Source organism: Microplitis mediator, chromosome 4 (genome assembly GCF_029852145.1).
Source record: "Microplitis mediator isolate UGA2020A chromosome 4, iyMicMedi2.1, whole genome shotgun sequence".
Classification (NCBI taxonomy): domain Eukaryota; kingdom Metazoa; phylum Arthropoda; class Insecta; order Hymenoptera; family Braconidae; genus Microplitis; species Microplitis mediator.
The window spans coordinates 2516943-2533492 of NC_079972.1; the positions used below are offsets into that span (position 1 = coordinate 2516943).

Consider the following 16550-nt stretch of genomic DNA (forward strand, 5'->3'; position numbering starts at 1 on the left):
TTCTTGTAAACATTTTTTATCATTTTTATAGACATTTTTTCTTCAATATTATTCATTTGCATAAGGCAATGAAGAAGAGCTATAAATTAACACTGAGGTGCCTGAGGTGGATCTTCCAATTGTAAATTTTCTATATCACCCACATCTTGGAGCAAGTGTTCTCCTGAGAACAAAAATTTCAAGTATTGAAAACAAGTTTATTTAAATAATTTTTAATATCTATTCCTGATATAAGGTAAAAGACCCAATCAGATTCTAGACCTAATGAGGGAACTAGTACTCGATCACTCCATAAATTTGTATGTCTACATTTCGTCAAATTTAGTAAATATAGATATACACATACATAAGTGATCGGGTACTAGTTCCCTGATCGGGTCTTTTATCTTATTCAATTTTACTTCAAAAATGATAAAATTATACTTTACGTTGGTCACTATCCATTATTAGCAATAATGAATCGTGTAGCTCACGGTTTACGGCAGCAGATCTAAATTCTCGCAACGTATATCTGTAACAAGCAAAATTTTTTTATTTTATTAAAATTGGTCGTGCGTATTTATACGCTATTTAGTTATTGATTGAGTGCAAATTCAACCGCAATACGTGTGTATATCGCGTTACAAATGCCACAAGGGCTTATCAGCCTATTATACGCCCTTATGGCACCCGGGTCGAAGGAATTACAAAAAGTGTTTTTTTCTAATAAAATCTAAATTGTCGAATTAATTGATTACAGTGTTTTTTGAAACGTTAGTGATTAAAAAATTGCGTCGAATGTCACCTTGAACGTCAAAATCGATGAATTATTTAAAAACATATTCGTGATTAAAAATAATAAAAATAACGATTAACTTCATTTATTCCGAATAACGCATAATATAATTTATCAAATGTTTCAAACATTTTTTTTCAATGTTAGACGTCAGAAAACTGCGTAAAATGCTTTTTTAAGCGTCAAAATCGGTTTATTATTTCTAAAGATATTGCTGATATAAATTTAAAAAATCAACGATTTACTTCACTAATATTTTTTTTTGTTTTGTTTATTACTTGAACTTTCGAAATAGAATGTGCGACATTACTATTTTTGAGCTTGAAGAGCTTAACAATATACTATCAATAATGTTTTCGAGCTTCTCGAAAACAGTGGGAAGTTGTAGGGCTGGCACGCAGGGTCAGGCGGTTTTCAGAAATTTTTTCTTTTGTTTATGGACGTTTTTATAATTTTATGATATTATACCTTCCAGATCTTAAAGAAGATTGAAGATGATGAATACGGATGTCCTGATTGCGCTGGATTGTGCGGCGATTGCGATTAAGGTCAATCCCAGCGTCTAAACGTGCCAACTGAACTTCCATATCAGTAATTATATTTTGTAGTTGTGCTGTTGAAATATCAAGATTATATCAACATTTTATATATACTATAACTTTCAAGTAAACATTATAGCAGATGTATGTACATAGTGAAAAAAAAAATTGTGTCTTTGTGTTAAGAACGGTCCGTGTTAAATTTTTTGTGTTGATTATTTGTGTTAAATTAAGGCATTTCATTATGTTATTTAAAGATTTTGAATCTATCGACTATTTAACACTTACAAAGTGTTACGTAGTACAAAAATTGTAATTATCAAAATTTATTAAGTGATTCTTTAAATATTATGTGAACCGTTTCTAACACACAGATTGTGTTAATTTTAACACAATAATTGCACGACTCATGATGCGAAGCATCAGAGTGTGCTTTACGATCGAAAATTTCTTTTACTTTGTTTTAAAAAAATAATTAATTATCAGAATAACTGAAAATTTCCAATTTTATAAATTATTAATTATTTCAAGGCCATTCTCGGACAATACATCGAACTTTTCAAAAATTTTCAATGACTTTCAATAGTCATAATCGTCTAAAAATTTAATTTTTCATCAAAAAAAAAAATCGAAACTTGAACAAAATAAAAGGACAACGTAGGAGTAATTTCGCCGAGGTATGGAATTAAAAAAATTGACATGAAGATTTTGCTTAAATTTATTTCAAAAATTTGGTTCAACTCCCACCAATTGATATATACTGTAATTAATTTTTTTTTAATTCCATATTACGGTGGAATTACTTCTTCGTTGTCCTTTTTTCCATAAAGTTTCAATTTTTTTTTTAATTAATTAAACTTCAACACGGTTATGACAGTTAAAAGTTATTGAATTGTAACGAGTTAAATAACGCGGTTTAAATTTAATTATTAATTATAACCCAAATTAATTAGGACAAATCATTTTAATTACCGGAAAATCAGAACTTAGATGAATAAGTAATTTGTTATCTATTATGCATCAGCACATTGATAATTCCGAATAAATAGTTACCCCTTTTTGCTTGGTTTAGCTCGCCGGAGTCCAGGGTTCAAAAGGGGTTTTTAATTTATAGCCATTCTTATAAATAAACAAATAATCAAAACTTTATTCAGATAAGAACAAAACAAAACCTCTTTACATGAGCTCCGATGCTCAGTTCTACTACCTTTACAATAAATAAATCCATACTTTTAACGCGGTTTTAATAACAAAATGTCGCTGGTTATTAATAATTCCACGCGGTCTCGTAACACACAAAGTATATACACACACACACAGACACACACCAAACTTTTTACGCGGTCTACCCCCTTTCCCGGTTGCTTCAGGGGAGTCTGGTCGACTACCCCGTCGGCCCTACACGAAGTCCCACCCCATGAGGGTCAGTGGATGGTCTCCAACAGACCCTCACCTACTCGGTTCACAAGTACCCCCCCACCCCTTGGCAGAAGGCCTCAGGGTGGAGTCCCTCAACCCTCCATGAGAAATGAAAAACTGCACTTACCTGGTCCAGTCAGACGCCTGGTACGAGAGTTTCCGTTAGTTGTCCGTGAATGGTCTTCTCAGACAACGTCTCTGGAGAACTAGGTTGCCTCTACGGGCTTAAATGCGCGGTTTTATTATAATAACTATCCGCCGTAACTGTGGACGGGAATAAATTCCTTCGCCCTCTGTTGTTGACATCAAGAGTATACTGTTGTAAAATATTTTCTAAGTCCCGAGTTTCAAAATCAAAGGAAATCGAGTAAAATTAATTTTATCAAAGATAAAATTGAATTTAAAGAAAAGGAATTCGTTAAGTAAACACTAAGTCCCGGGAACTTAGCCGTGTAAGCGACGATAATCCGCGCGGACGGATAGAGAATGAAAGAATGAACGATTGAAATATTAGAGTTTATGATATACTGACATTCGTGTCCATACTTAATAATAACTATTGAATTCGTAGGAAATAGGACCAGGAAATAAATGAATTACTTTAAATAAATTGAACGTTTCGTCATTTATTTATGACTTCCTCAGCAACTAAAAACAAAATAAAAACACAAACTATTTTTTCAGCACATAACAATTGTTCTAATAAAATTGATTAGGTTAGATTATATACCTTATTATTGTAATTCAATTGTCTATTGTATAGAAACTATGGAGAAAGACCTTATATCTTAAAATTATTGCCATAATCAGACTCATTATTATTGTAAAACTTTGATTTTAAATTAATTATTGTTAAATAAACTCAAATTTTTAACTATTACGGTTTTCTCTATGTCACAACGGTTTCAAATATAATTTATATTATTATTATTATTATTATTATAGACAAGGTTCTGTCACGCCATCTATACTGACTATACTTTATTTAAAGTAATTCATTTATTTCCTGGTCCTATTTCCTACGAATTCAATAGTTATTAGAGTTTATTTTAATTTCAACTAATATTTCGTGTATTTCAGTTCATTTTATAATTCTTTCAATCTCTTGAATCTTTTAAACGATTCATTTGAAATCTATATAAGCGTTTTTATTTTATTTCCTTTGATTTGGACTGCTCAGGACTTAGAATAATTCTCGCTCGGCGCGCATTCCCATACTTATACCGTACATTCATATAATTTTATATCTCGCTGAATTCATTCAACTTAAACTTTAAAAACACAGCCATATAAGTATAAATAATAATCACTCATTTGTTAAAGGAAAGTAATAATTTATAATAAGAGAAAAGGACAAAAATATTATATACCAAAGTATAAGTCATATTAAATAGAAAAATAAGTAATAGTTATTAAGTAAAAATGGTACTAAGAAATAGTAATAGTAAAGTACAATAGTAATTAGTTGTTTAAGCAAAAGAAAATAATATTTAGAATTTTAGTCCTAGTTTTTAAGCATACTAGTTTTAAGTATAAACGATAGTCAAATAGATATAAGAATAATAATTAGTGAATAAGTAGTATTAAGTCATACGTATAAGAAAATAGTAATAAGAGAGTAGTAACTAGAGTAGTATTCCTTTTTCACAGCACTCTTTTGAAAAGAATCACAGGTCACTCCACTCCACCATCACAGAATATTATTAAACGTTGGGAGGGGGAGGGGGTACTGTCTGTGAATGCCTTTAATGTAATAATTTTATGAATAAAATACTGATTTTAAAAGTAATTTAGAAGTCAATTATTTTTGTCAAATTCTTACAGAGAAATACAAATAATGAAGGGTATTCTCCATTTATTTGTGCCATCAAGTGTCGGTTAAACGCTTCGGCAAAATTATTTGTCCGCCACGGTGAGTTCCACACGGAGACTATGTAAGCAAGAGGCAACCATTGCCTGCACAAGTAATAAATAAACATAATTACATTTTCATGTTCTGGTTCTATAAGCTCTGCCGTTTCTGCAATAATTCCAATAGCTTCTTGAAATTTTTCCGGGGGGATTAAAGCTAATGCCCACGCTTCTTTTAGCGTTTGGTCATTATCGTCTCGAGGAAGCCTCAAAGAATTCCATTTACGTGTCATTGCCTGAAAAATGATTTAGCAAATAATAAAGCCACAATAAATTATAAAATTTGTAATCTTCAGAAACTTCCAAATTTTTATTTTTGTCTCGGTTTAAAAAAAAATAAGAAAAAAAATAATTAAAGAGTAGAATATTTTCAGTTTTCCATAATCTATTATTAAGAATCATCAACGTTATATTAATGAAGTTATGTTGATCATTAATCTAAAGCTAAATTGGTAATATTGGAATTGTATATCTTTATATTAATTAAATAATTTATTACCCTTATGCAATGAAACCAGCATCCTCTTATTCTAACGAATGGGAAAGTTGTCCTTATTGACGAAATAATAACCGCCTCAAAATCCGTAATTATAAAACGTAAATTAGTCAAGATGCCACGTGCTCTTTCAATCAAGAATTGCCAAATGGCATTATACATGGCTGCAGTTCTGGAGCTGCATAACGCAAACAAAATTGGTATGCCCTAACAAAGAATAAAAAAAAAGTTTAATTTAATTATTATACTAATTATCATATACAATAATTCATAAAGTCAATAATTATCTTACAACATCCATTTTTTTTAAATAAATAATTAATAGCTGAGCAGCTCGTGGAGTTCTCGGTACAGTCTATAATAGAATAAACTCAGGTTAAAAAAACTGATTGAAAATTATTCATTATTGAATAATACTTTTGTTACGCACATAATAAAAAAATGTAACAAAAAATTTACTAAAAATAACAATTATGAAAACAACTTAAAAATGCTGTGGAGGTGAAGCAATATTTTACGTTTGACATTCTACAAGTTTATCCAATCATAAGTTTAATTGTCATAAAAAATTTGTAATTACAAGTAATTTGTATGTGCATGTCTGGATTAAATTGTCAATACTTACTCTAAAAGTCCCATCAATAAATAGTTCATTAACGTTGTTTAACCTGTTGATCATGATGTTCGATGCAAATATGTAAGCAACTGAACCATCTACAGCTACCTGTGTTCCTCGATAAATGTCATTAACTGCTTCATAGTCATTAAGCATGTCTCCAAGTTCTAAAAAAGTGCGTGGCAGCGGTGGCTGGTGAAGCCTTCTCTGTCGATGAATATGTCGTCTTGCGGCTTCTGGCCGCATGTTGATTGCTCTTGCAATAGGCATACTGAAAAATATATACAATTTAAATTATAATAATACTCATAAAAAAAAATTAAATATTTTGAAAATCTATCAATATCAAAATCACATTGGCGTCATCAATACAGATAAACAAGTTAAAAAATACTAACAGTAAATTATTTGTACATTACAACTCATTGAATGGATACAAATAATTAATTATTTCATTAATCTTATTTCTATTGATATCAAGGTTGTTAAATTTTTTTAAAAAAATTCATTTCATCATTTAATAAATTAATTTAAGCACAAACAACACACACACACACACACACGCGCGCACACGCACGTTAAGCCCAGCGGATAGGTGGACATTTCAGTTCAGAAAACATATTTTTGCTTACCGTCTAAATACATTATCTACAATGACATTCAGTAGCGCGTGATCTGCCATTGCTCTCTGCCGTAAGTTATTAATAATTTCAGTTCTTTCATCTATAGTTGGCTGATTGTGAAAGTGTCTTCCTTGTAGGATAGGTTCATTATTTCCATATCGCCATAGTTTGACTCGGCATCGGTCTTCCGTAGTCCTTGCAGCACATACGTAGCGTTGGACAGCTCCATTATAACGCGAATCACGATGAAAATAATATCCTTGGAATTTAATTCGGGTAGTACCGGCTCTTTGGCCGCGACGAAATTCCGTTTTGACTGTAAAAAATTCAATAGTATTACTGTTTAACTCCCATAAACCTGTAGGGTTTACATATTCCTGCATATTCATTAAGTAAAGCACCAATTAGTGTAAGAGTACCAATTATTGACACCCTATTTCACAATTTATATTTACTCAACGAATTTCAATGCTAATAAAAAATATAAAGTTTTTAATAAATCCTTCGGTATTTTAAAATAGATCAAAAAAATCGCATTAGTGTAAAGTATAAAATACAGTAGACTCTCGATAACTCGAACCTCGTTAAGTCGAAATCCTCGGTAACTCGAAAAAAATTTGTATTCCCTTCCGCTGAACCCTTAAATACGCGATATCTCGAATTAATTAGACTCTGTAACTCGAACTTAGTATCGTTTCCCTTCCGGTATCGATTAGGCATATTTATACTCTATAACTCGAATTTTAAAAGTGAATCTCTATAAGTCGAAGTTAGTAAAATTTAAGTACGTTTTTCTCCGTACTTTCCAGGCTTATAGCAATCAAATCTTAATTCCTGTAGGAATGTTCAATGCTTCTTACATTCTTGTTTGTAGTGTATATTTTCTCTCTAAATTATTTTCTTGCAAAGTTGTTGACTGCTAATCAGTTCGTATCTAGACATCATGAGTGCTAAACGAAAATTAACAACTTTAACTTTACAAGAAAAGTTCGATGTTATTAACACGGTAAAAACTGGGATGAAGAAAAAAGACGTAGCAGCTCAATACGGGATACCTGCTAGTACTTTATCAACCATAATTAAAAATGAAGCTGAAATTTTATTAAGGTACGAGAAAAGTGGAAACATATCATACAAAAGAAGACGAGTGGCTGAATTTCCTGACCTTGAAGAAGGTCTACTGACCTGGTTTAAGCAGTGCCGCGACAAAAACATAAGTGTATCTGGTCCTGTTTTACGCGAGAAGGCTGAAGAATATTCGAAACTGCTTGGACACAATTCTTTTCGTGCTAGTAACGGCTGGTTGGTAAATTTTAAAAAACGTCACAATCTTGTTTTTAAAAAAATTTGCGGTGAAAGTGCAAGTGTGAACAATCAGGTATGTGACGAATGGTTAATTGAATTGAAACGATTATTAAAGGATTACGAGCCAAAAGATATATTTAATGCTGATGAGACCGGCCTTTTCTTCAAGTGTCTACCTGACAAAACACTGATTTTTAAGAATGAGAAATGCTATGGTGGAAAACATAGCAAAGAGCGATTGACAATATTGCTAGCAACAAATATGACAGGATCAGAAAAATTGAAACCGTTAGTTATTGGGAAATCTAAAAAACCACGTTGTTTTTCTGGCTGTAAATCTTTGCCATTGGACTATGAAGCTAACACGATAGCCTGGATGACATCTGAAATATTCAAGGAATGGCTACTGAAAATTGACAAAAAAATGATTAAGGATAAACGTAACATATTGCTTTTCATTGATAACTGTACAGCTCACAACTTAATTCCACCATTAAAAGCCATAATTTATGTAATATTTTTTTCTTCAATAATTGATAATTTTTTAAAATAAATATGCTTCATATAACAGAAATCAATTGTTTTCTTAATTTTTGGTCTAATCTTCTTGCAAATTTCGAACATCTTGTTAAGGTTCGAGTTATCGAGAGTCCACTGTATAATAACTTTCAACTGTCATAACGATATTGAAATTTTATTAATTCGTTAAAAGAACATTAAAACCTTAATTGAAAAAAGGACAACGTAGTCATATTTTCGTTGAGATATAGGATTTGAAAAAAAATAACTTACAACTGATATCAATTTGGAGTTAAACGAAATTTATTGAACAAATTTTAGCCAACAAAATGTCAAAATTAGAATTATAAAATTGACATGACAATTTTACTGAAATTTATTTAAGAAATTACGTTTAACTCTTAATTGATATCAAGTGTAAATAATTTTTTTTTAAACCTATATAACGACGAAATTACGACAACGTTGTCCTTTTTTGAATTAGTTTTTTAATTAATTCATAAAAATTTGATATGCTTATGACAATTGAAAGTCATTGAAAAATTTTAAAAAGTGTGGGGTACTGCCTGAGAACGGCTTGAATTCAAAAAAAAAATTTGCATTTATTTAAAAAAAAATAAAAATAAAAATTTAACTCAATTTCATTGAGTTAAAGATTTTAAAAACACATCTTACATTCCTTATCTGTTGAAAATCATTGAATATTCTAATAAAGTAGGAGGCACTGTCTGACAGTCTACTTAACAAAAATTGCGTATAACAATTAAACTTGTTTATGAATATTTCTTAATACTAATGTTTAACATAAAATACTTATGTACTCAATATTTTAATAAAAAATTCTTCAGTTCCACAAAAAAATTATAATTGTTTCATTAATACATTTATTTATTCATTAATTTATTAGTATTTAAACTTTATTAGTTTCATAAAATATTTTTTCTTTAATTAATCAATAAATTTGATAACCTTATGATAGTTGGAGTCATTCAATATCAAATTAATTAATTAATAAAAAAAAAAAAATACAAAATTTTCGCATTTATTTAAAACATGAATACATAATTGTAATTTTATTGAGTTGAATAATTTTTAAAAAATACCTAATGGTTGATATTAGTTAAAAGTTATTGAATATTTAAAAAATAAATTGGAGGTATTGTCTGACAATACCCTTAACAACAATTACATATGCTACAAAATATATTAATTTTACTCGTTTATTAGTATTTATCATTTTATTAAGACTATTGTTTAACAGAAAATATCGATAGTACTAATATTTATAACAGTGATCTAATAAAAATAATTCTTACAAAAAAAAAAGAATTTCATTTAGATTTAAGGGCATTCTAGACAGTATCCCCTACTTTTAGAAAATATTCAATAACTCCACTGTCATAAGGTTAAAATATTTGTACTAATTAATTAAAAAAAAAAAATTTGCATTTATTCAAAAAAAATAACAATTGCAATTTCATTGAGTTAAAGATTTTTGAAAAAACATCTTACATTCCTTATCGATTGAAAATCATTGAATGTTCTAATAAAGTTGGAGGCACTGTCCACTTAACAATAATTGCATTAACAATTAAACTTGTTTATTAATATTTCTTAATACTAATGTTTAACATAAAATATTTATGTACTCAATATTTTAATAAAAAATTCTTCAGTTCCACAAAAAAATTATAATTGTTTAATTAATACATTATTTATTAGTATCTTAACTTTATTATTTTCATAAAATGTTTTCATTTTCTTTATTTTTTATAATCAAACATGAATTATACCATGAAAAATAAACATCCTCAGTAGTTTTTTTCATTTAAAAAATAAATATATTTCAGTCACATCACTTTACCGTAAACTAACTATAACAAAAGATTTTTTTATTTTTTATCAATCGATTAATTAAAACCATAAACTTGTAATTAACATATGATATATGATATATTTTAAAATTTTTATCTCATCTTCGGATACTTTAGATATATTCATTCAGCGCTGCATGGTAACGCAACGACTATGTATTTCTGCCTTATCAACGTACAGTGTGTTACCAGTTGTACCATTGAGTAATGTTGTCATTAGTGATTCGAGTGGACAAATATCCGGTTATTAACCGGTAAGTTATTTGGCTATTTAACCGGTAAAATATTTATTTGAATGATAAATATCTTCGTGCATCGAATGTGTATATAGTTTAGTATACTAAGTTTTAAAAGCAATATGGCATACTGAATTTTTTTTTATTGAAAAAATTATTACAAAAAAATAAAAAATAAATTTTATTTTTAAAAATCTTGATAAACTTTAAGTGCAATTTAAAAAAAATGTTTTTTGTTCTAATTTAATTATTGAAAACAAATAAAAAAAAATAAAAAATGTCGGCTAACTTCAGTAAAATAAAAAAAATAATAAATTGCATGCCGCAGATTCGAACCTGGGTCGATGAATCTCAAATTCTTCTGTTCAACCTACTTTGTTATAACAGAACTCCACAGAAGGTCGTATTTCAATACTAAAGCTGCATTTGACAAGATCCGCTAATAACCTTGATCAATGTTTCACTTTTATCATTTTTAACTATTTATTTATTAACTCAATAATCTTGAAAGATAATAGATAATTGCTAATAATTTTTAATCTACATTGTACACATCTTCAATCGCACATCAACGCCACCCACGGAACAAAATTAACTACCTTGGTTATTTATCTGGTAAATAACCTGCTGAAAATTGGTAAAATAATTAAAATATTTATTTCACCAGTAAATTCTCTTCCCTAGTTGTCATTGAGTACAGTTTTCATGGAGTAGAGTTTACATGGAATAGAGTTCTCCTTGAGTAAAGAAAGCACAGAGTAGAGTTTCGGAAAACTATTGCTGCACCTAATTATCCATTTTGAATACAGTTGACACAGAGCAGAGAAATTCGGAGTACGGTTGTCGCACTGCCATTTTAACGGTTATTTTTAATGGAAATTTCTTTTAATGTAGTGAAAAAAAAACTAGGTATTGTAACGAGGCTGAGAAACCCTCATTATCGATGCATGATATTAGGTCATCACAGGGAGCAAATTACCTCTTGTCACCTAAAAATGTATACCTTAATTACCTAAGCATATTATTATTATTACTCAATCCCTTCTACTCAGCTTAAAGTAGAAGGGGATACCTGTGACGCACCGCCGTTGCGCTTTGCAGAACTTACATAAAGGCCTGCGTGCCGAATTATGGATTATCTATCATTGTTCACCAATTTACAATATATCATGATTTAGTTATTTCTAATCGGATCTGTTATTACTTTAGTTTTAAGTTCAACATTAATTATGATGTTGAGGGTTCGCGTATCATCGTTTTACCTAATCCTTCCCCTTTCATCAGTTTAAGGACCCATTCTCAGATAATCCTTTCATCAGTTTAAGGATCATCTACTCTAATTCTTCCGTCCGTTTAAGATATTAGAGTTACTGATAAATAATGATATTTTTATTATCATTACCTATCACCGCAATTATGACGCCTTAGTCATAATTGCGTCAACATACCGGCCAGCTATCTCTTTCTATCACTTAGTGACCTGTACCCATGGGTAGAAAGATGAACAACAACCTGATAACATCTACATCAGCTAAGTATAATATTTCTATTATTATAACCGTCATTTAACCGGGTACAACATCTAATTATTTAACACCTGATTAAGTGGTTTATTATGCAAGTATATTAATTTCTTTATCTGTTATATACATTTTGTATATAACATGGCCCCACTAATCCCGATCCTTTGTATGCACTTGGCATATATTAACTCAAGGCCAAACGGTCGTCTGGTCCCTACGAACCGGGTAATACCAGGATCGATTACCAAATAATCAGTCTACTGGCTAAAAAGGACACGGGCCTATTTCTTACGAAAGTAGGGAATGGGTAACGGACGGTTGATTCACCCCTACTAGAGGGGGTGGACCTCAACTTCGTTTCAGTGGCGCCCAACGTGGGGCCCACATGGCCTTATTATTATTAAAAAATTAAAAATTTACTTAATCGTATTGCATAATTTATTTAAAATAAAATTATTATTCTCACACTTAGCCTCAGTGACGCCCATATGGCTTTATTAATACTTAAAACTAATTTGTAAAATCTTTAAAATCACCTGGCCAACCAATATTAATAATAATTTATTTCAGCAACTATTACCTGTTTAAATTTAACCGTTATTGAAGCTTAACTTGCACCTTGAACTTTGTTAATTACTTAAAATTATTATTATACTCTGTTTAAAAGAAAGTAATTTATTTATTTATTTATTATTTGATCATGGAGCATTGCTTCTTGTGATCATGACCAAAACATTACATTGAAATTACATTTAGTTTTAAGTACAACATATAGAACCATATAATGACATCAGCATAGTACATTAACTTAACTTGTAGAAACCATTTTACACCAGCACAAAAATATTGCCGAAAGATTATACATAATTATATTATCCAAATTATACAAGATCAATATATATGTTTATACACATATGTATATATATATATATATATATATATATATATATATATATATATATATATATATATATATATGACATATATTTATATGAAAGTTTACATAACATAAATATGAGGAAGAAAAAGAAAATATTTTACTTAAAATTAGGGTTTTTTTTTTTTTTATTTGATCAAATTCTTATTTATTCTTAACTATTTCCACATGCATACATATATGCACAAATATGACCTTGAGAAATATAATGCAAGGGAATAAGCTGGAGAGAACAGTTCGCAATTTGTGCAAATCTGCATTGACCCGACATCTAGCGGTGTTTAATTGCGAGTTAGGTTTTGCTGCGTCTGCACGAGCGAATTTGATCTCCGGCTACCGTCTTATCTCGGTACACATTCCAGTTGATGCTTAGAGTTGTTCAAGAGTTATCAGTGCCAACATGTAGACTTCGGACCAGCACTACGAGGGTTTTTCGACCTGGCTGCAGTTTGTAATACATAAGGAGGGGTTGAGGGTAAGTGGAGCTTAGTTAATCGCGTTTTTAGGTATAAATATTCATTTCTTTACTCCCCGGCCTTTTTCTCAATATTTTTTTTTGTTTTTAGGGTATCTTAAGTTTAGGCGTCGTAGTTGGGAGCTTGGCGAGTTACGTCGGTCCCATCAATGCCCTGGACATAATCGATTTCGTCGAGTTCCTGTCATCGGGGCATCTTCCACCAGAACTGGTGGAAGCCCGATGGTTTTTTGAGAGTGTCCGGTACGCCACGGAGCCGTTTGAAGTTCTTTTGGCTCCAAACCATGAGGGGATTAAGAGGCTCTCAGTCTGCGTCATGGAGCATTCCGAGAGCTTAACCCGGTAAGTGTCGCTGTAAATACAAATAAAAAAGTTTTTCTGGATGGTAACAAAAATTAAAAATTTCGTTTTTCTTTTCTCAACAGTGCTGAAACCGGACCCTCTTCGGCGGAGTGAGCTGAGTCAGCCTTCATCCGGGACAGCTTGGACTCGCCTATTAATCGGAGAAAGAAACTGAAGAGAGAGAAAGTAAAAGTAAAAAAAAAATAAAATGTTTTGAAGAAAATACTGGATATAAAAGCCCAAAAAAAAAAAAAAATTAATTGGGTATAACTATTTAAGCTCCTACTGTCCCCACTTATCCTCCCGTTTTTCTTTTCATTTATTATTAATTTAGTTTTTAAGATTTAGTTTAGTTTAAATTTTAGTCTAATTTAATTACTTATTATTAAAGTTAAATTATTTAATTTTTATTATAATAATTTCGTGAGCGCAAACTTAGTTCACTTCTTAATTTGGTTTATTTAAATTTTTAATTTTAAGGTTTAAATGTATAAATAACTGAATAGTTGGTCAAGAGTATGATATATATTAGGGTGCTTAAAAAAAAAACTTTTTTTTTCGCTCTTACCCCATAAAACGTTAGTGGTTGCCGAGAAAAAAATTCTCCCAAATGATGGGCTCTCTAGCTCAACTCTAAGAGGTTGCTGTTTTAATTTTAATTTCCCCTCTGATTAACATATAAAAATTTATTTTTTCATTTAAAGTGTAATTACTCGTACGCTGATCAAGATTTTTCAAATTCATACATAGACCTTTAAAGCTGAGTCCTCAAGCTTTCCAAAACCCTATGACAAGTCATAATTACCATTATTCAAATGTCAATTAAAGCTATCTGAAAAGTATCGATTTTGTATTTCGAAATGAAATTATTAATTTTCGATTTTTTTTTTTTGCTAGCTTCAATTGGGGATAATTATGAGGTCATAGGATAATTTTTACCTGTTAGAATTACGATAAAACTATTTCAGAGCTTTTTTGTAGAGAATTAAATTTATCATAAGAATATGTACATCGAAATGGAAAAGAAATTTTTTTTGGTAGTTTTAGCAAAAGAAAACGAAAAAAAAATCTGTCAATCGGTTGATTCTGCAGTCCAGCCCCAAAACTCCCTGCTGTTTTCAAGGCCGACAGACTTGAGATTTGAAATGAATATTACTAACGACACCAGAAAACAAATGACGTAAATTTTGTTCATTAAATTGACTCTAATGAAGGTTTGCTAGGCCGTAATAAATGCAAAATTTTCACGTCTTCGATCTTAAAGACCTATATGCTTACAACTTAAAATATTTACTGTCTAGACAAGTAAGAAATCAATGATGCATTTATTTTTTCATAAAACTGACTGTTACGGGGCTAGTCGGGGTATTGGAAATTGACTCAACACTACGTTATTACCACCTACAACTTTATTTTATATAAAAAGGTACGGAAGACTAAGAACATTTAGAGAATGTTCAAACGGGAAACGCTATAGGACATTAATATCAATTACGATGAGAAAACTATGCGGTCATCTAACATTACAAAATGCCCAGTTAGATAACGTGTATGTACGTACGTCGTCGGTTCATTATTTCCGAAGATATTGCTGATTTAAAAAAAAAATCGATTTAATTCAGTAATTTCTTTTTTTATTGTTTATTACTGGATTTTCGCAATGGAAAGTTCAACATTATTATTTTCAAGCTCCAGAGCTTAAAAATAACGGGAAGTTTTAGGGCTGGCCCACAGGATCATCAGGCGGTTTTCAAATTTTTTTTTTTATTGAATTTAAGTTTTCGATATTTACTTAGATTTTGTTTCAAAATAATAATACGTGAGAAAGACGAAATATATGAAAGCTTCGATTTATAATAATACTATTGTTATTGTCACAGGGGATTGGCACCAAAAGTAACTTCACTTTCAGACCAATTGACGGAAGTAAAATTTATTAGTACTTTTTTTTTTATCAAATCATTTCGATGAATAGTGTCATAAAAAATGATATATATAACTGAATAAAATGAAAAAAAAATTCCTTACATGATTTTAGCTTACTGAGCTCGAAAAATTTTTTTTGGAGCTAAAATTCTTATCGTGTAATTTTTTTCTGTCAAAATGTATTTGATAAATTAATTTTTTTTTGTGTGCTATCCGAAAAAATTAATAATCCTCTAAATCGAGGAATTCCAGTTCGTTGCATTAGACCGGACTTCTTACCGTCAAAACAGTTGAAGAAGTGGACAGTTACGACGATTTCAGTGATGATGAACGTGATAAATTAGTAAGGATTATTTAAATTGTTCCATGCTTATATATTTTTTTTAATATTTAAATCTGTCACATTTATTACAGAGACAGTATCTATGTGCCTTCCACTTTGGTAAAATGTAAAGGAAAATCTCCACTTTCTTTTTAAAAACAACTTATTGTTCGATGATAAAGTGTTGGTGGCATATACTTATATGTGGTGGTTCGGCTTCACTCCGCGAGATGGCATCTACAACTCGCGCCTCTCGCCGTATCTCGTCCCTACACCTATTTCAATATATAACTTTTCCAACATGTTACTTCCAACTCGGCGTCTTAGGTGGGGTATACGATAGACACACCTAACTGAGGAGTCTCAGCTATCGTATACTTAGACGAAACGCTTCTCTCCCCACAAAATACCTTTTTCTATCTCTCCTCTTCTCATCCTCTCTCACAACGTTTCACTCTTTGGTAGTTGGCAACTTAGGCAGTGATTATTGCAATCTAAACCTAAGGTATCATCGCCAAATATGTAAAGCCATCAAAGGAAAAGCCCAACGTCATCACTGGCACGGCGATTGATCACGATCTTTTTAGTAGGTATATTAAAAAATATTGATGAAGGACTCGCAATTTTTTTGTCTCTCATTCAGAAGTAGACGAACGGTACTATCTTCGATTCATTATTTGTAGAACATATGGGAACTTAGTTCACGTTTATT

The 16550-nt window shown here is 30.5% G+C and overlaps 2 protein-coding genes across 2 annotated transcripts; one reads left to right on the top strand and one right to left on the bottom strand.

Moving 5' to 3' along the window:
• Positions 1-4523: 4523 nt before the first annotated feature.
• LOC130666716 (uncharacterized) lies at positions 4524-9817 on the bottom strand. Its single transcript, XM_057467945.1, has 6 exons — positions 9716-9817; positions 6389-6695; positions 5766-6027; positions 5433-5495; positions 5144-5347; positions 4524-4880 (listed from the first exon to the last, which is right to left on the bottom strand). Exons 2-6 carry the CDS (start codon positions 6436-6438, stop codon positions 4524-4526), a joined length of 936 nt encoding a protein of 311 aa, XP_057323928.1. The 5' UTR covers positions 6439-6695; positions 9716-9817.
• On the top strand, positions 7323-13704 carry LOC130666934 (tigger transposable element-derived protein 4-like). The gene is made up of 4 exons (XM_057468264.1): positions 7323-7685; positions 7800-8195; positions 13340-13590; positions 13674-13704. Exons 1-4 carry the CDS (start codon positions 7323-7325, stop codon positions 13702-13704), a joined length of 1041 nt encoding a protein of 346 aa, XP_057324247.1.
• Positions 13705-16550: the final 2846 nt, after the last annotated feature.

Coding starts and splice junctions, on each gene's coding strand:
- LOC130666934 (XM_057468264.1), top strand. CDS start 7,323: ATGAGTGCTAAACGAAAATTAACAACTTTAACTTTACAAGAAAAGTTC. Junction 7,686..7,799: donor GTGCTAGTAACGGCTGGTTG/GTAAATTTTAAA, acceptor CGATTATTAAAG/GATTACGAGCCAAAAGATAT. Junction 8,196..13,339: donor CATTAAAAGCCATAATTTAT/GTAATATTTTTT, acceptor TTTTGTTTTTAG/GGTATCTTAAGTTTAGGCGT.
- LOC130666716 (XM_057467945.1), bottom strand. CDS start 6,438: ATGGCAGATCACGCGCTACTGAATGTCATTGTAGATAATGTATTTAGA. Junction 6,028..6,388: donor GTAGATAATGTATTTAGACG/GTAAGCAAAAAT, acceptor TATATTTTTCAG/TATGCCTATTGCAAGAGCAA. Junction 5,496..5,765: donor TTATTGATGGGACTTTTAGA/GTAAGTATTGAC, acceptor ATTCTATTATAG/ACTGTACCGAGAACTCCACG.